Here is a 21,975-nt window from a genome sequence, read left to right on the forward strand (position 1 = left end):
AAGCAGATGGTTTAATAAGCTCACATTCATATTCACAACCAGCTGCTCTCTCTCTCTCTCTCACACACACACACACACACACACACACACACACACGGTCTCTTCAGTGTTTGCTCATAGACCTCAGGGAGCGGTTGCATTGCTGTGTTGCTGGATGGAGACCAAGCTGTGACATCACGTGAGAGACGGGACAGTGTCAGAGGACAGAGGACAGAGGACAGAAGCAAAGCTGCTGCACCTGAACTTCAAACGAGCTGGTTTACGCTTGACAGGACAGTTTTAAAGGTCTCAGATGAGCCTCAGGTCATGTGACTGCTCAGAGTTCTGACGTCCCACCTGAGCCACGCTCAAGCTACCTGAGCCACGCTAAAGCTACCTGAGCCATATTGAAGCTACCTGAGCCACATTGAAGCTACCTGAGCCACGTTGAAGCTACCTGAGCCACGCTCAAGCTACCTGAGCCACATTGAAGCTACCTGAGCCACGCTCAAGCTACCTGAGCCACGCTCAAGCTACCTGAGCCACGCTAAAGCTACCTGAGCCATATTGAAGCTACCTGAGCCACGTTGAAGCTACCTGAGCCACATTGAAGCTACCTGAGCCACGCTCAAGCTACCTGAGCCACGCTAAAGCTACCTGAGCCATATTGAAGCTACCTGAGCCACGTTGAAGCTACCTGAGCCACGCTGAAGCTACCTGAGCCACGCTCAAGCTACCTGAGACACGCTAAAGCTACCTGAGCCACATTGAAGCTACCTGAGCCACGTTGAAGCTACCTGAGCCACGTTGAAGCTACCTGAGCCACGCTGAAGCTACCTGAGCCATGCCTGATGATCCTGTCCACGTTAATCCAACTCTGCGCTCACTGTTTCATCTTCATGTACGACTGTCGGCAGAGAGTGAGCTGAGCGTTCGGCCATGTTTCAGTTCAGCCAGTGGGAGCGAGCGGCCGGAGCACCATGCGAGCGCCGAACGATCTGATGGACCACAAACGAATGAACGAACCTTCTTAACGAGCAGATTCCCCTGATTCAGCACGCTGAAAAAACTTCTCCGCCCATCCATAACGACTGCTGCTAACAATGCTAATGCTATGAACAGACCTACCGCTGTCTTTCCAGAGAGACAGACGTCCTCTGTCCTGCTGACTTATCCATCGTTCTTCTTCGTCTGGCACCTGGTTTGTTTCTGTTGGGTTTTAAAGGTTCAGTGGTTGAACTCCACATCCAGACTTCTTAAATAATCTGAAAAAAAGCGCTTTTATGACTTCAATGTCAGCGACGCAGCTGAGCGTCTGTTCGCTCTGAACTGATCTGAGGTCAGCTGTGGAGGCCACTGTGTCACAGATAGAGAGCTTTAAAGTCAGCTGGAGCTCGTGTGTTCATGTGAAGATAACGAGCCAAAAGCTTCAGCAAATGGAAACGAATCCCTCGAACCCAACGCTGTTGCCAAGAGACGCCGCTGCCAAAACTTAGTTCATTGGCTGGGCCGGACGGTGTTGCCCAGCAACCGCTGCTTAGCAAGCACTCTACAAGGAAACACTGACAAAAAGTTGGATGTCCCCCCCAACACACACACACACACACACACACACACACACACACACACACACACACACACACACACACAGCGTACTCACTCCTGACAGTGGCAGTCCTGGTGCAGTTGTAGAGGATGGCCAGCTCTCCGAACACTTTGCCTGGTCCCATCGTGCACAACTTCATCCCCTCTTTAGTCACCTCCACCTTCCCCTCTGGGTGAGAGACAGTCACACAGAGAGAGAGAGAGAGAGAGAGAGAGAGAGAGAGAGAGAGAGAGAGAGAGAGAGAGAGAGAGAGACAGAGAGAGAGAGAGAGAGGGAGAGAGAGAGAGAGAGAGAGAGAGAGGAGAGAGAGAGAGAGACAGAGAGAGAGAGGAGAGAGGGAGAGAGAGAGAGAGGAGAGAGAGAGAGAGACAGAGAGAGAGAGAGAAAGAGGAGAGAGGGAGAGAGAGAGAGAGAGAGGAGAGAGAGAGAGAGAGACAGAGAGAGAGAGGAGAGGGAGAGAGAGAGAGACAGAGAGAGAGAGAGGAGAGAGGGAGAGAGAGAGAGAGGAGAGAGAGAGAGAGAGACAGAGAGAGAGAGAGAAAGAGGAGAGAGGGAGAGAGAGAGAGAGAGGAGAGAGAGAGAGAGAGACAGAGAGAGAGAGAGGCTGTGAAGAAGGTTCCTGAACACACCGTGTTTTTATTTTCACATGAATCAAACTTCAGATCGTTTCTGTCTGATCATAAACTGCTGATTGATCTTGACTTTTTTTGATTTGCTGTTTTTCTTATTTGCTGTGTGCCTCATTCAAACAAACTTTATTATCACTGTCGACAGACACATTTAGCTGTGATGAAACACACTGACACACAGATCAGCCCCTTAAAGCTTGAAGTTTACAGGCTGCTTGTGCTGCTTCACCTCCTTTTATCCCAACGTCTGTGTGTGTGTGTAGAGGGAACTGAGGGGTGTTCACGTTACAGGTGGTCTGCTCTCATTGGTCAGTGACTCTGTTGAAAGCCGCTCACTGGTGTTGAATCTTCATTTCTACATGTAAAAACATCCTGATGCTTCTCGTGAACAGACTTTAGGACAGTTTACTGGTGAGTTTCTGTCTCTTAAACACGCTGTCAACATTTGAGAATGAGTGTCAGCAGGAAACAGGAAGTGAGCAGCGCTCTGAGGTCACCTGACTTCCTGCTGCCATTGGAGGGCGCTGTCATTCGTTTCCTGAAACGAACCAAACTCACAGCCTGGGAGCAGGATGGTGTTCAGGTGTGGAGCTCCTGCTGCACAGCTGTTCATCAGCGGCATCATTTGATTGGACGGCTGAGGCGTCAGACTGAAGCCGTTCGACGCGCTCTGACTTTTCCTGCTAATATTGATGAAGATCGATTCGTGCACACGTCAGGAAACTGCAAATGTCACAGTGATCAGAGCCAGAGCGGCAGTGACTCACACACAACAAACGCTTCACACACACACGACCGCGGGAAGTCTGCACGCTACCTGATGATGAACGCCATCTTTACCCGCAGCGTCCATCGTGTGTGTCCTCAAGGACAGACACTAACTGAACAACAGAGACGACCACAGAGGGTCTGTTTTCTGTGTGAAGCACCGGCTGTCCTCCTCTCCCTCCGTGTCATCAGCTGTGTGTTCAGCCACAGGTGATGGCAGGAAGTCAGCTCTCATTTTATTACATAAAAGCACACCTGGTCCACCTGATAGGACGACACACGTGAGCGCGAGCGCACAGAAACACGCTGAGTGGATTAAAGCAGAGCGCATTAGTAAACACTGAGAGACATCACAGGAAGACACAGGTCAAACACTTCACAGAGACGATGGACACACAGAGACGACAATTGACACAAGGAGACGATAGACACACAGAGACGGTGGACAGACAGAGACGATGGACACACAGAGACGACGATGGACACAAGGAGACGGTGGACAGACAGAGACGATGGACACACAGAGACGACGATTGACACAAGGAGATGATGGACACACAGAGACGGTGGACAGACAGAGACGATGGACACACAGAGACGACGATGGACACAAGGAGACGATGGACACACAGAGATGATGGACACACAGAGACGATGGACAGACAGAGATGGTGGACACACAGAGACGACGATGGACACAGAGACGATGGACAGACAGAGACGATGGACAGACAGAGATGGTGGACAGACAGAGACGATGGACACACAGAGACGACGATGGACACAAGAAGACGGAGAGTAGTGTGGGTGACCAACCAGCACAGACACCTCAGTGAAGTACTGCAGCAGTACTACAGTTTGTACTTCAAAGGCACTGCAGGATGGTATGAGTGGTACTGCGTGCTGGTTACTGTGGGGTCTGTCACAGGTGGACTCTGGCCTCTGATTGGCTGATGGCTGGTTGTTGTGTGGAGTCGATAATGATATCGAGCTCATGTTAAAATGATGCTTCTGTCTTTCAGAGGAGACGTTTCAGACACGAGCAAACGCTGACAGACGACCGGTGAGCACATATCTGTTTGTCTAACTGACACGTGGCGATAAAAAGGATCAGCAGCAGATCACAGAGCGTCACGGCTGACCTGGGATCAGTTTGTGCTTCAGTCTGGACCAGTTCAACCAGCATGAAGCCTGTCAGAAAGACAGACACATGAACTAAACGTCAGAGGGACAGACGCTTCTCACGAAACCACACGACGAAAACAAAGACACAAAGACTGAACAACTCCCTGCAGGAGAGCTAAGCGTCTGAACTGGGAGCACTGGGTTAACTGGAATGGAACAGCAACACACAGACGCCCTCCAGCTGCACTCAGCTCTAAACTGACGCACTCAAAACAATGAATTTACATCCACTTCATGTTTGAGTTCTGCTCCTCTGAACTCATTAAAGAGCTGAAGAGCTGTCTGTGACTCTGACAGACAGGCAGACAGGCAGGACAGACAGACAGGCAGACAGGCAGGACAGACAGACAGGCAGACAGGCAGGACAGACAGGCAGACAGGCAGGACAGACAGACAGGCAGACAGGCAGGACAGACAGACAGGCAGACAGACAGGCAGGACAGACAGGCAGACAGGCAGGCAGACAGACAGGCAGACAGGCAGGACAGACAGACAGGCAGGCAGGACAGACAGGCAGACAGGCAGGCAGGACAGACAGGCAGACAGGCAGGCAGACAGACAGGCAGGACAGACAGGCAGACAGGCAGGCAGGACAGACAGACAGGCAGGCAGACAGACAGACATGTTTCTACAGGAGCCCAGAGTGGACAAACCAAGCACAGAGTCTCAGAGACTTTTGTGTTTTTATGTTGAAGTGAAAAGGGACGGTGAGCTGAGGGACCACTAGATGGCACTAAGTCCTCCACTCTGTCCTTCAGAGGACATGTCTCAGTCTGAAGTCTGTCAAATCGCTCAAAGTCAAAGTGTGTTTCCAGGTGTGCTCGAGGTCCACTGCTTTGTTTTAAAGAGCCTCTTAAAGACTTTGTGTCCCACAGGCACCGTGACGATGACGACGATGATGACGATGACGACGATGACGACCACAACGGTGACAACGACGATGACGATGACGACAATGATGATTACGATGACGATGATGATGATGACGATGACAATGATGATGACAAAATCACTACCCATCATGCAATGCGTTCAGCAAGAAGGCGACAGTAACTGTGCAGGTCTGTGTCAGTCTGCTGCTTCTCAAACAATCCTACGACTCAAGTGACATCACTGAAACGATCTGCTGGTGTGGCGTCAGGAAGAAGTGGGCTGACCGACACACAACACTCTCTGAACAAACACTCTGAGGAAGAGGTGCACTGTGGGTAATGTAGGCCCAAAATTTTTGAAGAATTTGTAGAATAAAAAGGAGAAAATCTGGTTCTGCTGCGTCCTGAGTCAACAACAAGACAAACTTTATTTGACTCTAGACCAGGTTCTGTCTCTGGACCTGAACCCGACCAAAAAAGAACCACAGAACACCTTGAAAGACTGAGCCGGTGTCTTCATGTCCATCACTTCCTGAAGACAGAAAGCATTTCCATAAAGGTCGTACAAGAGCGCAGAAACACCAGCAGATGCATGAAGTGTGAAACGTGTGAACGTTTAATATTTTCAACATATTGTTCAGTCGACTGAAGCTGCAGCTGAACAGGAGAGAGTCAGTGCTGTGCATAATGTATGAATGTGGGCGGACACACACACACACACACGCACGCACACACACGCGCGCGCACGCGCACGCACACATACACACACACACACACTACTCATATACACACACACACGCACACGCACACACGCACGCGCAGACACACACACACACACGCACACCGCACACTACTCATATACACACATACACACACACACGCACACGCACGCACACGCACGCACACACACCGCACACTACTCATACACACACACACACACACACACACACACACACACACACACACACGCCTCCCTGCACCAGACTCCATTCAAAAACTAGTCATTTTAACATTGATTAGTTTATCTTAAATCACTTGTGTGTAAAATCATTCAAAACATATTTTTCAGACCTTCCTTCCCTCCTTCCCTCCGTCATTCTCTCCTTCCTTCTCTCTGTACTCCTTCCTTCCTTTCATCCACAGATTTATAAACCAAATCCAAACTTCCAAACTGTGAACACGTTTCAAATGCCAAATATGGCCAACAGGTTGCCATGCCAACCGCATCCACAAGAGAGCTGAGTGTGTGTGTGTGTGTGTGTGTGTGTCTGTCTTTTACATAATGACACAAAACTGCTGCATCTGTTTCTTCCTCCAAACATAGAATTAGTGAGATTCATAACACACACACGTGCACACACATGCACACGCACGCACACACGCACGCACGCACACACGCACATGCACACGCACACAATCTACCAATCTTGTGGTCTGTTTTTGGGGATCACTTCCTCTTCCTGTGACAGAAGTCATTATATTTAGCTGCCATCTGCCCCCCCCAAATACACACACACACGCACGCACGCACGCACACACACACACACACACACACACACACACACACACACACACACACAGAGGCTGGATGCTGATCGAATCATGAGGACATGAATCAGCTTTGTTCTCTTCTTCCTCTTCTTCTTCTCTTGTTTCCTCTCCGTTCATCTCTTCATCTGTTTTATTTCTCTCTCAAGTCCCAAAACAGACTTTTTATTTCTCTGATTCAAACGTTTTAAACGTCCGCAGATTAATTTTAATCCTTGCTGTCGTCACTGCCGGCTGGTGGATGAGGAGAAACCCTCTGGTTCACAGCCTCAGTGCAGCGTTTGAGCATTTATGGGATGCTAACATGTGTTAGCACCTCATCACGGAGGTGCTTGACCAGCAGCTGGAGGCCAGATGTGACGCTCTCTGTGATTGGCTGCCTGCATGTGGCTGTTCAGCTCACGCTGATCTTTAAAAACCAGTGGGGTAAAATTTCACAATGCAGTAACATAAAACACGATTCTGCATCATGAGTATTTTTATTTTGGTGCTTTAAGTACATTTTGATGCTCATACTTTTGTACTTTAATTAACATTTTGAATGGAGGACTTTTCCTTTTATGAGAGTATTTCCACACTGTGGTATCAGTACTTCCACTGAAGTAAATACTCAGTATGTGAGTACTTCTTCCACACTGAGGTCGGTGCTGTTATGAGACACAGAAAGGTGGGAACTGAACAGCAGAGGTGGAGATGTCCTGCCACATGCACGCACTCACTCACTCACTCACTCACGCACTCACTCACGCACTCACTCACTCACTCACTCACTCACTCACTCTCTCTCTCAGCAGGTCTGTAGCTCACCCACCCACTGCAGAGACAGACTCATTTAGTCTGACCAGGACGGACGGACGGACGGACGGACGGACACACACACGCACACACACGCGCGCGCACACACACACACGGGCACACGCACGCACACACACACACACACACACACACACACACACACATTATTATCAGTTGTCTGAGCCATCTGTGTGAACCTTCCCTGCCCACACCAGACTTACAAGCCATTTTAACATAAACCTGCTAATTATTTTAAATCCTTTTTTAGAAATCTGACAGAAAGATATTGTTTCAATTCAGCGTGTAGTGTATCTGCCCAGCAGCTTTAACTTAGATATAAATGTCATCAGTTGGTTCACACCACTCGCTTCCACCCACCGGCACGGAGGACTGGCCATCTGGAGGATTGTTTTCGAGCTGCTGTGAGTCCAGAAACACTGAGACAAAAAGACTAGAAACTGTCCTGAACACATGACAGTCTGTGGACAGGTTTGACGGTCCTTTCTGAAAGGCCACGCTGACCCCTGATGACTGAAACACTCCCCTGTCCAGGAGCCTCCATTAATCCATAAAGCAGGCGTTTATGTCCAGTCTGAACCTGAACAAAACTATACTGACAAACATCAACCTCCAAGGCTGGTTCCAGAAGCGCATCAGTCCCCATAGACCCCCATATCACAATGTCCAGTTCTAGAGCAGAAATAAACATGTTTACAGCCTGGAACCAAAAACACTTTGGCTTTCTAAAGCTAGTTTCCTCCCTCATGACAACTGCATAACCTCTGGGTGACATCACGGAGACTCGGCCGTGTTTTACAGTCTATGGAAGTAATATAACGTAAAGCAAAAGCTGAATGAAAAATGAGTTGATTTCACAGCTCAGCTGTTGGTAAAAACACACTCAAGTGAAACTGTGACTACATGTTCAGTCCAAACACGCCAACATCAGCCTGTGCTTCCAGTGGGAGGACCATGTTACTGAGCAGGCTCGTTACGAAACACACTGACCTCAAATACCAGCAGTGCAAGAAACCAGCTCAGAGTGAACACGGGACATCAAAGTGCTGCCAGCGCGCCAGTGGACAACGTCTCTAAACGTACGTCCTGTCAAATGAAGGTGACGATAGGATGAAGATTTATTTCCCAATAAAGGTGCACAGTGACACGATGCCACCTGAGCGAGTACCATCAGGACTTCAGGGATGTCATTAAGAAATGCTGCGTCTGCAGGTGCACGTGTTGTGACGTAGGATAACAGCTTATTTCAACTGTCATCTGTTTTCTCAGACGGAATCAGAGACATCGTGTTGAGCAGCGATGAGGAGAACATGAGCTCAGACTGACTGAATGAAGCTGCAGACTGATTGTGCTCACCTGTGTTCACCTGTGCTCACCTGTGTTCAACATCATGAGCTGAAATCAAGCAGCACAGCAGTGAGTCTCTCTGTTTGTGACACTTATTTACCTCCATCAGCTGACGGAAACGCAGCTGATTCTCAGCTAAAACACTGGATTCTGCTGATGATGGCGATCAGGTGATCAGGTGATCGTGTCGTGATCAATCTGTGTCTGTAGAACCTGAATGCGAAGAACTTAAGGTGAGGTGCAGCTGTGTTTGAGAGGAGCTGAGCGTTCAGCAGCCTTCGGGCGTTCTGACACGTTACACAACGCTCTGGAAGAAGACCAGCGGCCGAGAGAACTGCGTCCTAAAGGTCGAACTGAGCTGCAGGAAACTTCTGCAGCGACGTTTCTCTGGTCGAGCTGCAAAGGTCACAAAGCTCAGAGCCTCTGAAGAACTTCAGGCAGCTTCTCAGTACAAAGAACAGGCTGCGTTTCAGGTCACTCGCCTCCTAATCTGATCTCAACAAGCATAACATCAGCTGCTAACTGGAGAAAATTGAGAAAAAGAGTTAAAAAATGGGTCCTTGTCTCTAAAATAATTCACTTCTTCAGAATAAACCTCCTGAGAAGTCATGAGGAAGATCTTAACTTCAGGGAAACTGGAAAATGACCCAGAAATCAAAGTGGAACCACAGAAAGAAAAAGTGAAAGTGTGTGTGTGCAATCTGAAAGCAGCACTTCTACACAAAGACCTGCTTTCAAGGTCCTGATTCAGAACTCACGGAGTCTCATCTCGAAGACAAATCAAAGCCTCAAGATCAAGACTGGAGTCTGAGAGGACAAAAACTGTAAACACAGAGACAAGAAGCACCAGGACGGACACAGAAGCTGCCTTTGTCTCAGGCCAAAACCTTAAAGGCTGGTTCAAGTCCTCAGACCGCCTGAAGACCAAGACAAGACTTTGACAGGTCCAAGTCAACCAAGTTAGCCCAGTTTCCCCTCAGGGATCAAAAAAGTATTCTGAAGTCAAAAACCTGTTAAAAACCCTCACAAGACGAGTCCAGGACAGAAACTCCTCGAGACACAAACTCCTCGAGACACAAAGGAGACAGAAACTCCTTGAGACGGATCAGCACCAGAAACCCGACAGCTGAGACATGTCCAGGTCAAAAACCTTCAAGGCCAGTACAAGTGGTCATTTCAGGGCCCTTGAGAAACGTCTCGGTCTCTGCGGACCGAGACAAGCCTGCCGCCAAAGACCCTCCAAACTCTGCAGAAACCGTGTGAAAGACAACCCTCCAGACCTGAGACAAGTTCTTCAACCAAATCTGAACTGAGTCCAGACCAGAGAAGAATACCACTCGCATCTACAGGTCATGTGACAGGTCATGTGACGAGCGCGTCCTCACCTTCCATCACATAGACCAGAGAGCCCACGTCGCCCTCCTCGATGATGCAGGCGTCTCTCCCATAATCCACCGGGTACATGCAGTCCACGATCTCCTGGATCTGAGACAGCTCCAGGTTCTTCATGAAGTCATTATCCAAGATGGCCTCCTTTATCATCTCCTTGGACCTGAGGGGAGGACAAAGACACGTCACCTGACCGGCTCTGCAGGACGGACACTGAGGACGTCAAACAGGAAACAACAGGAAAAAGCAGATTAAAGGAAAGAAGAAGAGTTCAGAAGGAGAATATTCCTCTGAATATTCCTCTGAATATTCCTCTGAATATTTCTGTGAATATTTCTGTGAATGCTTGAAACATCTGGCTGTGAGAGGATGAACATCACAACGACATGAAATGATGGAAGGACAACTCAGAAGAACGACTCGGCATCATCATGGACGCAGTAAAGTCATGTAAACACACACACACACACACACACACACACAGAGTCATTTCATGGTTCACCTGAGGGATGAAACACTGAGTCTGTGTGTGTGTGTGTGTGTGTGTGTGTGTGTGTGTGTGTGTGTGTGTGGTTTATTAATGTCTGATCTCTCCTGAATGAGCACTAAACAAACGCCACCTGCTCTCAGTCCAGATCTGCAGCAGGAAACATCCTGTGAAGCTGAGTCTCTGAAGATGCTGCTGATGCTGAGGAAGGAGGAGGAGGAGGAGTTTGTTCCTCATCATCAATAACAGTCTGATCAATAAGTGTAACATTTACTGAGGTTTGTCTCTGCAGGCGTCATCGGCCGTCTTCATTTCTCCATTAATGTGAGTTTGACCAACAGCAGCAAAACTGCAGTTTAACACTCCTGATTACAGACAGTGAACTCACCACAGACGGTGAACTCACCACAGACAGTGAACTAACCACAGACAGTGAACTCACCACAGACAGTGAACTAACCACAGACAGTGAACTAACCACAGTGAACTAACCACAGACAGTGAACTAACCACAGTGAACTAACCACAGACGGTGAACTCACCACAGACGGTGAACTCACCACAGACAGTGAACTAACCACAGACAGTGAACTAACCACAGACAGTGAACTAACCACAGTGAACTAACCACAGACAGTGAACTAACCACAGTGAACTAACCACAGACAGTGAACTCACCACAGACGGTGAACTCACCACAGACAGTGAACTCACCACAGACGGTGAACTCACCACAGACAGTGAACTAACCACAGACAGTGAACTCACCACAGACAGTGAACTAACCACAGACAGTGAACTAACCACAGTGAACTAACCACAGACAGTGAACTAACCACAGTGAACTAACCACAGACAGTGAACTAACCACAGTGAACTAACCACAGACAGTGAACTCACCACAGACAGTGAACTAACCACAGTGAACTAACCACAGACAGTGAACTAACCACAGACAGTGAACTCACCACAGACAGTGAACTAACCACAGACAGTGAACTCACCACAGACAGTGAACTCACCACAGACGGTGAACTCACCACAGACAGTGAACTGACCACAGACAGTGAACTCACCACAGACGGTGAACTCACCACAGACAGTGAACTAACCACAGACAGTGAACTCACCACAGACGGTGAACTCACCACAGACAGTGAACTAACCACAGACAGTGAACTCACCACAGACAGTGAACTCACCACAGACGGTGAACTCACCACAGACAGTGAACTAACCACAGTGAACTAACCACAGACAGTGAACTAACCACAGTGAACTAATCACAGACAGTGAACTAACCACAGTGAACTAACCACAGTGAACTAACCACAGACAGTGAACTCACCACAGACAGTGAACTAACCACAGACAGTGAACTGATCACAGACAGTGAACTGACCACAGACGGTGAACTCACCACAGACAGTGAACTAACCACAGTGAACTAACCACAGACAGTGAACTAACCACAGTGAACTAACCACAGACAGTGAACTAACCACAGTGAACTAACCACAGACAGTGAACTCACCACAGACGGTGAACTCACCACAGACGGTGAACTCACCACAGACAGTGAACTAACCACAGACAGTGAACTAACCACAGTGAACTAACCACAGACAGTGAACTCACCACAGACGGTGAACTCACCACAGACAGTGAACTAACCACAGACAGTGAACTAACCACAGACAGTGAACTCACCACAGACAGTGAACTCACCACAGACAGTGAACTCACCACAGACGGTGAACTCACCACAGACAGTGAACTAACCACCGACAGTGAACTAACCACAGACAGTGAACTAACCACAGTGAACTAACCACAGACAGTGAACTAACCACAGTGAACTAACCACAGACAGTGAACTCACCACAGACAGTGAACTAACCACAGTGAACTAACCACAGACGCTCCACTGTCCTGCGGTGACTACAGACAGTGAACTAACCACAGAAGTTTCATTAGATCTCAGCTGATCTTCGTCCACATGGACATAAATTGGACACATGTCCTCATCAGCTGCTCTCACATATGAACTTTTCTATTTTCCATCAGAGCTGAGGAGAGAGGAGGAGCAGCTTCTTCCTCCTTCAAACATGGACAAATGAAAAGCAGTCAGACATGGTCGAGTCCCGGAGACTCTGCAGACAGACAGAGACAGAGGACATCACAGCAGAGCCATTGTTTTCCTTCCTGTCAACCCAAAGAAAACACATTTTAATTGAAAAGGACTGAAACGGGACAAATAGAGGAAGAAAAGACGAAGAGACAAAAACAAACAGTGGCAGCTGTCGACCGGATCGCTTTTAGTTTCAGGAGCTCAGAGACAAACTTCTCCTGAGGAGCCTCAGAGGGTTCAGCAGATCTGGAAACAGTTTCAGTTCAGGCCGTCCAAATCCTACAAACGCCTGTTTCACCTGATTGTTAAAGATCCAATCAGGACCAAAATGCAGAAACCAGCAGACCAAACAGGACGTTTCTATCCCTGAAGGTTGGAGCTCCACGGGTGGGTGTTCGCTCCATCACACAGTCCACACCCAAACATCTCAACAGCTGCTAGGTGGATCACATTTACCTCCCCAGATCAGCAGATCCTGGATCAGTAGATCCGAATCTGTGCACCTGATCATGTCTTCTGCTGCACCGCAGGACGTCCTCAGTGAAAGAGCTCTTTTGGTTTCTGTGCCGTAGAGGATAAAATGACCAGCAGAGGACAGCTGAGTCTTCATCACCGCACGGCTCGTGGTCACTGCTGATTGGCAGAAACAGCCTCTCTGCAGCTTCACCTCAGGTGACTCTTTCCTCTCTAAGACTTTAAAACTCAGGTGAGTTTGGCCCAAATGAAACTCACAGTTGAAATATTAGTTTAGCAGGAAGTTTTCTGAGTGACATGGCTGACATGTCCCTCAGAGGACGTAAAGTGATCTGAGACATGCTGGCTTATAAGAGATAACTCTGGAGTAAAGAGGGACAAGAGACACCTGAAGGTGTCTCTGAGAACAGACACAGCTGTAGTTGATCCAGTGGATGAGACGAAGGCCCAGTGGATCCATGAAGACATACTTCAGCCCGGCTTCAATACCTGCACGCAGACTGAGGACTGAGGAGGACGCATCTGCACTGAAGACATAATGTGACCAGATGACAGGGGCTGACGACGTGAGCGGAAATACTCTCAGTACAGGTAGAAATACTCTCAGTACAGGTAGAAATACTCCCAGTACAGGCAGAAATACTCTCAGTACAGGTAGAAATACTCTCAGTACAGGCAGAAATACTCTCAGTACAGATAGAAATACTCTCAGTAGAGGTAGAAATACTCTCAGTACAGACAGAAATACTCTCAGTACAGACAGAAATACTCTCAGTACAGGCAGAAATACTCTCAGTACAGACAGAAATACTCTCAGTACAGATAGAAATACTCTCAGTAGAGGTAGAAATACTCTCAGTAGAGGTAGAAATACTCTCAGTACAGACAGAAATACTCTCAGTACAGATAGAAACAGCAATGTTTGCAATGGACCCGTCGCCGCCTCACTACAGGCAAACGTGTTCATGACAGTCAAACCACAACAAGCAGAAAATATGATTCTGAATTTATGTTTATTATTCCTCCAGTCTGTGGACCCAAACGCTGCGTTCCCGTTTCTGCTCGTATCAAACAGCATCAGAAAGCTCAGATCGACGTGAATCGATCGATTGAAACCACGTGAAGGTCCAATCAGAGCAGGAGGCTCAACGAACAGCAGCAGCAGACAAACAGCGGCTTTAAAACAGACTCACCGCTGACGTCTCTCAGCGATCCGCAGACGAAAACACTCGGACAAAAACGGTGTGAAACGTCCACAAAGGTCCAGAAGATCCGCTGCAGTGAAAAGATTTAGTCCAGAACATGAACAGAATCCACAGAAACATGTTTTCTCCTTCACATCAGCAGGAGACGAGCTCGTCTTCAGCTCCTCTTCTCTGCTTTCCACCATTACAGCTTCCACAAGCTAACAGGCGGCCATCTTGTCTCCAGTTCCTCTTCCCGTCTCAGGGTTCAAATGAAACTTCTCTGACCAATCATGAGCTGCCATCCGAAGCCTAGCAACCAGAGCGGCCAATGACAGGCTGAGTGGAACAGAAGGTCCTCCTTCTCTTCTTTTTGAACAGTTGATTGACACTTTAAATAGCCAATGAGATTTTTTTTTTTGTTTTTTTTTACCGCTCTGACTCCTCAAAGCGTTCAGTGCTAACACACAAAGTCTGGAGCACCATTTTACCTTGAAAAGACGTTTTAGGCTATTTTTTACTGGACAGCTAAAGGACTAAAATTCTTACTGTAGCTTCTAAAGTCCTAAGCAGCCACCACGGGGGGGGGGGGCACCAACCCCCCTCCTGCACTCACGGTGCTGCAGATATCATGATGGAAGTTTGTGGATGGAAACCATCTCAGCCTGACAGACAGGACCTCTTCACTTTCAAAATAAGAGTCTTCTCTCAGCAGCAGATCTGTGACAGCTGAGTCTCAGCTGATCATTAACTCGTCTGCAGCGATGAGCTGAAAACGCTTATGAAGCCGAGCTGCAGACAACAGGAGAGCCGGTGGGCGTTCACAGCCTACACACACTTTACTGTAATACTTTTATGTTTTAAAATAACACACACACATGCACACACACACACACACACTCACACACTCACACACGCACACACACACACACACACACACACACACACTGACAAGCTGCAGGATGCTGACAGTCAGAAGCGGTGGGATGGTAAATGAAACCCTGTCAGCTGCTGTGTGTGTGTGTGTGTGTGTGTGTGTGTGTGTGTGTGTGTGGGCGGCCACATGGATTAAAAACCAACACAGTGGCTGTTATTGCTGGCATGGACAGACAGAAAACACATCATATTACAGTGAGCTGTGGGAAACGGATGCTGGCAGAGGGCGAGTTCGTGTCAGGCGGCGTTCACTTCTTCACCTCCATGAAATTCAGGGACGTGAGACTGACTGGAGGGAGACATATACGGAGACATAATGAAGTCCAGCTGTATCAACTACTGGAAGACATATCATCACTATGGACAAAATGAAAAGAGGCATCACTGCTGCAAATGACTAGAAAAGAACAATAAACATAGAAACCTCATGTCTTCTCGTACAAATATCATGACACCGTTCAGTGAAAAACTACAGAAACAGCGGTTTTAGCTGTCCTCTGTTAGCATCTGCTAGCACCACCGGACTCCAAATGTGGACTTTAAACCTGAGGAGCACTCTGATGATCTGATGGAGCTGCAGGACGGAGCTGCATTACACCTGCTCCTCCAAAAGAGGACCATGTTCTCGTCAGACCGTCCGGCTCCACTGAGGCCAGAATAAAGTGAAGCAGAGCTCGGGAGGTTTAGGACCTGCTGTTCAGAGCCGCTGAAGGCTGCAGCCTCCTGCTGTCTGCTTAATGAGAAAACCCTGCTGCACAGGTACACACTGAACAGGTCCATCGCAGGTCATCTGTCTCAGTCAGTCACTGTGTGGAGTCACAGAGGTCCAGCACACGTCTACCTACCTGGTTTTCACCGGATACCAAATGACTCACCTGTAAAAAAATATCACCTTTCACCTGTGTGTGTGTGTGTGCTTCTGTGTGTGTGTAGTTCTGTGTGTGTGCTTCTGTGTGTGTGTGCTTCTGTGTGTGTGGTTCTGTGTGTGTGGTTCTGTGTGTGTGTGCTTCTGTGTGTGTGTAGTTCTGTGTGTGTGGTTCTGTGTGTGTGGTTCTGTGTGTGTGCTTCTGTGTGTGTGCTTCTGTGTGTGTGTGCTTCTGTGTGTGTGTAGTTCTGTGTGTGTGCTTCTGTGTGTGTGTGCTTCTGTGTGTGTGGTTCTGTGTTTGTGGTTCCGTGTGTGCTTCTGTGTGTGTGCTTCTGTGTGTGTGCTTCTGTGTGTGTGTGCTTCTGTGTGTGTGCTTCTGTGTGTGTGCTTCTGTGTGTGCTTCTGTGTGTGTGCTTCTGTGTGTGTGTAGTTCTGTGTGTGTGCTTCTGTGTGTGTGTGCTTCTGTGTGTGTGCTTCTGTGTGTGTGCTTCTGTGTGTGTGTGCTTCTGTGTGTGTGCAGTTCTGTGTGTGCGGTTCTGTGTGTGTGGTTCTGTGTCTGTAGTTCTGTGTGTGGTTCTGTGTGTGTGTAGTTCTGTGTGTGTGGTTCTGTGTGTGTGTGGTTCTGTGTGTGCAGTTGTGTGTGCGGTTCTGTGTGTGGTTCTGTGTGTGCAGTTGTGTGTGTAGTTGTGTGTGTAGTTGTGTGTGTGTAGTTGTGTGTGTATAGTTCTGTGTGTACTTGTGTGTACTTGTGTGTGTATAGTTCTGTGTGTACTTGTGTGTACTTGTGTGTGTGTAGTTCTGTGTGTACTTGTGTGTGTGGTTCTGTGTGTGGTTCTGTGTGTGCAGTTGTGTGTGTAGTTGTGTGTGTAGTTGTGTGTGTGTGTAGTTGTGTGTGTGTAGTTGTGTGTGTATAGTTCTGTGTGTACTTGTGTGTACTTGTGTGTGTGTAGTTGTGTGTGTACTTGTGTGTGTGTAGTTGTGTGTGTACTTGTGTGTGTGTACTTGTGTGTGTACTTGTGTGTGTAGTTGTGTGTGTGTAGTTGTGTGTGTACTTGTGTGTGTGTAGTTCTGTGTGTACTTGTGTGTACTTGTGTGTGTGGTTCTGTGTGTGGTTCTGTGTGTGTAGTTGTGTGTGTAGTTGTGTGTGTGTAGTTGTGTGTGTATAGTTCTGTGTGTACTTGTGTGTACTTGTGTGTATGTAGTTGTGTGTGTACTTGTGTGTGTGTAGTTGTGTGTGTACTTGTGTGTGTGTAGTTGTGTGTGTACTTGTGTGTACTTGTGTGTGTGTAGTTGTGTGTGTACTTGTGTGTACTTGTGTGTGTGTAGTTGTGTGTGTAGTTGTGTGTGTGTACTTGTGTGTGTGTACTTGTGTGTGTACTTGTGTGTGTGTAGTTGTGTGTGTGTAGTTGTGTGTGTACTTGTGTGTACTTGTGTGTGTGCAGTGGAGCACCTTTAAACTGATGACTGGACTTGTACTACAGCAGTCGTCCGTCCCTGCTTGTCTGCGCTGTCACACACACATTTTCACATTCACGTGTGTGGAAATAAAGATCTGTGACATCAGCAGCTGTCGGCCATTTTTCCTTCCGCTTCCTCTTCAGCAGAGACGACCTGCAGCTGCTGATCACATCAGGAAACTGAAGTCCAAAACCTGGACTCTGCATCACTGAGACACGTCTGCATGTCTGCGCTGATATTACAGATCAGACATGAACACAGAGGACCGTGTCCAACAACAAGAACACTAAAGACAACTTCTGGAGAAGGACCATGTCTCCAGCTGCGATTAAATTGCAAGTAAAGATCAACACTCTGATTTGATTTGATTAGAAACGCGTCGTATAAAAAGGTGACATCTTCCACTTAGTTCACCGGTTAAAACAGGAGCTGAACTGAAAGCTCAGATATCAAAGTCTCCAGAGTGTCCTGTGGATTATCCAGAGAAACGAGGATTATGTTTCTGAAATAAATAAAAAGTGCGCTTGTCTTTTTAATGTCATTCTTCAAAGCAGTGAGATCTGATCTCCATTCAGCTCGACTGTGGAGGCACAAATCTGAAAACTTGGACAAATTAAAAGAATCTGACTGGAGAGACTAAATATTCACTGTTGGGGTACGAGTGGGTTCCTTCTGCCCCACCGGTGCAGTGTGGACTGATGGGAGCATTTTGTTGAGCAGGGAAACATTAAGGTGTCAAAGCCTGAATCTACCTGGAGGCCTGCAGGAGTTCTGCTGGCAGCTTCCACTCACCTGCCGGCTCCTCATCAGCAGACTGCAGAGTTCAAACGTCTCCGCGAGAACAGACGGTTTCCTGAGCAGAGCCTGGTGGGCATCCACAGGCAGCTCACTTTAACGGTCTGCTGCTTCTCGAAACACGGCAGAGTTTAACCAGCAACCACAGAAGAAGAACGACACCAACGGATCCTTCATTTAAAGACATGAATGACATTGTGTTCTTCATCCTGTCTCCTACCAACAGGACAGACATCGATGCTGCAGGCAGCGCTGTTCTATGACCAAGTGTTCGACAAACATACACACATTTTTTAAATATTTTGTTCTTTACTGATGTAAGTTTGTTTAACTCTGATCAAGACAGCCACGTCACTTTCTGCTAGTCGAACAGAAGGATTACTGATGGTGATATGTCGATCATGTCACGTCATGTTTGTCGCAGTAAAATACTGTGAAACAGCTTCTGTGAAACGTTCTTAGAATGGTTTATACTTTACAAACAGGCCAGCAGTGATGTTGGCTGGTCAGCCTCTGGCAACGAGTCAGAAAGTCCTGAATTCATAGTTCACCTGTTGTGCAGAATCAGGTTGTTCTCCAGCTCCATCCTCTCTACCCGCGGACCCTCACCAAACCTCTCAGCTCAGGCTGGCTCTTCCCTGAAGCCGCCAGCAGCTCACTGGCCAGACTACAGGAGGAAACTCCAGAGAATCCCCGAGCTCATCTATCAGACACAAGATCGTTGACCGACTGTTGTATTGAGTCTCAAACTGAGTATTTCTGGCCTTGAGGACCTCTGTATGTATCTGCTGGCCTTATTTCTAAGGTTGTCAGTGCCCACTGATGAGCTGATGTGTTATCCTAAATATCTCTGCCACTGCAGTATTGCTGTCTAAGTGTTAACTAAATGTTAGCATTGTAACATGCTAACATTTAGCCTGACAGAGAAGGACCTGATAAATCTCCATAGTTTGATACGAACGTCTCGGACTTGCACTGACACAAAATGAGAAATCATCACATCCACTGACTCCTTGTGGTGGAGACAGATATGATCTCAGAACCTGGACAGATAAAACCAGAACAATGTGAGTGGACAGACAGCACGGGAGGACAGTTGAACTGACCCCTGACGTTCGACAGCACACACACGGAGAGGACTTACTGTGGGCTCTTGGGGTAGAAGGGCAGGGTGACGTGGCTGAGGTCAGTGATGTTGCAGGCGGTGGGCTCGGCCGAGATGGCCTGCCGTTTGCTGCGGTGCTGGTCTGGCTGCAGGACGAGGCTCTGCTGCTGGGCCTGGACCTGCTGGGCGGTGGCGGGGCGGAGCACAGACCGGTACTTGTCCAGCTCATTCTGCAGCCGCTGGATCAGCTCATCCTTCTGATCCAGCTCCAACTCCAGCTCGTCGATCAGGGTGTCGCGCTGCCGTAGCTCCTCAATCTTCTCCTGCAGGGCATACTGCAGGTCCCGTAGGGTGCCCATTGGTTCTCTGAGGGGGGGTCCCAAGGAGTTCTCAGGGTTCCTCTAGAGTGTTCTGAGTTCTCTGTGGTCCCCAGATTTCCTCTGAATTTTGATGGTCTGTCCACAGATTTTCTTAGGGTCCGGGTTCCTCAGGACTCCCTCAGATTTGTATGTGGCACCTTGATTTCTTCAGAGTCTTGGTGATTTCTGACACGTGCAAAGATATACCCTTTTCTCAGGGTCCTCTAGGTATCTCCAGAGCAATCCTCAGAGAATCCTAAAGAGTCATAATGTACCTTTGAGCGATGGTTCCTCAGGGCACTTAAGAATTTTCTCCCGATTTCCTCCTAATTGTCCACAGGATGTCCTTGGGGTCTGAAGGGTGCATCTTGATTTCTCAGAGTGATTCTTCAGGGTTCCTCCAGGATCTGTAGCATCCCCAGAGTTTCCCCAAAAGTCTCACCTTCCTTCAGGTAACTTAGAGTGTCCTCCTGGCTGTCTCCAGGATCTGTTGGATGTATAAAAATCCTCAGAGCTTCTCCAAGAGTATTTAAAGTCTTCAGAGTGTTTATGGTGTTATTTGGGGTACTGCAGTTTCTCTGGGTTCTCAGCAGTCCTCTACATTTTCTCTGGGTCTTGAAAGCTCCCCTAGAGTTTCTCCAAGGGTTCTTCTTCCTCTAGACTTAAAGCATTCTTCAGCACTTCTAAAATAGTTTTTAGGGGCTTTGGGGTCTTCTGGGTCTCGTTTATGACATGATGTACAGCATTTCTCATCGCTTTGAGGTTTCATTGGGCTGTTCAGAATTCTAGTGTTCACAGGATTTTTAATGGTTTTCAAGGCCCACCAAGGTGTCTCCTCCTGTCGTCCTCAGGGTCCCTCTAAGGCCTTCTTTAGAATAAGCATAGTTATCTGTTCCATCTGCCAGGAAGTAAATGTGATTTTAGATGATAAAGAAAATAACTCAGACTGGAAAACAAGAGGAAACACCTGCTGCTCAGGAAGGATCCTTCTTTTAAATGAAATTATGATTTGGGAAAAAGGTGAGTGATGAAGTGGAAAGCTCCAGGAATCATGATGTTGAAGAACAACAAATTACAAGAAGCAAAGTGAGTAGAACAAAGTTGAAAGTGAGTCCTGATGGATCAAATTTAGATCCACGGGACAATAAAACAAGACTGTAAACTAAAAGAAAATATTCCAGGTTTAAACTCCTCAAAACGCTTCCGGCAAGAAGAGAAACATCAGTTTTCTGTGGGATGAATTTATTAATCAGGAGGATTTAAGTCCAGTAAAGACCTGCAGGAGGATCCAGGTGAGAGATCATCAGAAGCTGAAGAGCATCCTCTGGTCTGAAGCTCTCAGCGAGGTGGAGGTGAGGAGGAAAAAACCAGGAAAGAAGAAAAATCAGCACCAAAGAGCCGCAGGGACCCGAAAGAATCGAATCAGTCCGCTCACTTTGGGTTTGATCCCCGAGGCGGAGACCAGGAGCACAAAGCGCGTCAAAGGAGGAAATATTCCGTTTAAAAGGAAGGAGAAGAAAGCAAAAAGCGGCTCACGTGTGAGTTCAGGTGGGAGCGGAGTCCGCCGCGGAGGGAAGCGGGAGACAGACGGCAGAAAACAAAGCTGCAGATCCGGAGGAGATGAAGTCAGAGATCGGGAGTCCGGAGAGGATGTGGAGCTGCAGGTCTGCTCCGATCCAATCACCTCATTAGTTTAATTAGTTTAATGCGGAGCAGCAGGAGCTTCAACGGCGGAGAGAGACCGGGAGAGGAGCGCGAGTCTGCGGCGAAAAGTTGGTCTGCCTCAACTCCTCCTCCTCCTCCTCCTCCTCCTCCTCCGCCTCCGCCTCCTCCTCCTCCTCATCTCTCCACGCTGTTCTTCATCAGAATTATCATTTCGATTTGATTTAAAGTTCATCAACGCAACAAAGAAGCTCTTTTATTTCCTTCTCTGCCATTTTCTCTCTGTGTTTTGTCTCTTTTCACGTCCATGAAGCGATGCAGAGAACAAACACACATTTCCTTCAGTAAATGTTCAGAGTGAGAAATCAAGTCCTGGTTTCTGG

At 47.9% G+C, this 21,975-nt stretch overlaps 2 protein-coding genes across 4 annotated transcripts in view; both read right to left on the minus strand.

Annotated features, from left to right (window-relative positions):
- The window catches only part of LOC143338732 (cGMP-dependent protein kinase 1-like), a 42,090-nt gene extending 20,380 nt beyond the window's left edge, over positions 1 to 21,710 (minus strand). The window contains exons 1-3 of one of the 3 annotated variants that reach the window (XM_076759335.1): positions 19,611 to 21,710; positions 10,133 to 10,299; positions 1,640 to 1,753 (exon numbers count right to left, since the gene is read on the minus strand). In XM_076759335.1, the coding sequence (XP_076615450.1) occupies positions 1,640 to 1,753; positions 10,133 to 10,299; positions 19,611 to 19,930 (601 nt within the window). In that variant the 5' untranslated portion in view covers positions 19,931 to 21,710. Of the gene's footprint in view, positions 1 to 1,107; positions 1,522 to 1,639; positions 1,754 to 10,132; positions 10,300 to 19,610 lie in introns of those variants that run through there. The other 2 variants (XM_076759336.1, XM_076759338.1) reach the window with 2 other exon arrangements.
- On the minus strand, positions 15,164 to 18,701 carry LOC143338828 (uncharacterized). The gene is made up of 4 exons (XM_076759602.1): positions 18,687 to 18,701; positions 18,464 to 18,535; positions 17,140 to 17,688; positions 15,164 to 16,939 (listed from the first exon to the last, which is right to left on the minus strand). Exons 1-4 carry the CDS (start codon positions 18,699 to 18,701, stop codon positions 16,244 to 16,246), a joined length of 1,332 nt encoding a protein of 443 aa, XP_076615717.1. The 3' UTR covers positions 15,164 to 16,243.
- Positions 21,711 to 21,975: the final 265 nt, after the last annotated feature.

This window comes from Chaetodon auriga, chromosome 20, assembly GCF_051107435.1.
Source record: "Chaetodon auriga isolate fChaAug3 chromosome 20, fChaAug3.hap1, whole genome shotgun sequence".
In the NCBI taxonomy this organism is placed as follows: Eukaryota; Metazoa; Chordata; class Actinopteri; order Chaetodontiformes; family Chaetodontidae; genus Chaetodon; species Chaetodon auriga.

Coding starts and splice junctions, on each gene's coding strand:
- LOC143338828 (XM_076759602.1), bottom strand. Junction 17,689..18,463: donor TGCTGATGAGGAGCCGGCAG/GTGAGTGGAAGC, acceptor CGACTGCTGTAG/TACAAGTCCAGTCATCAGTT. Junction 16,940..17,139: donor ACACACACAAGTACACACAA/GTACACACAGAA, acceptor AAGTACACACAG/AACTATACACACACAACTAC.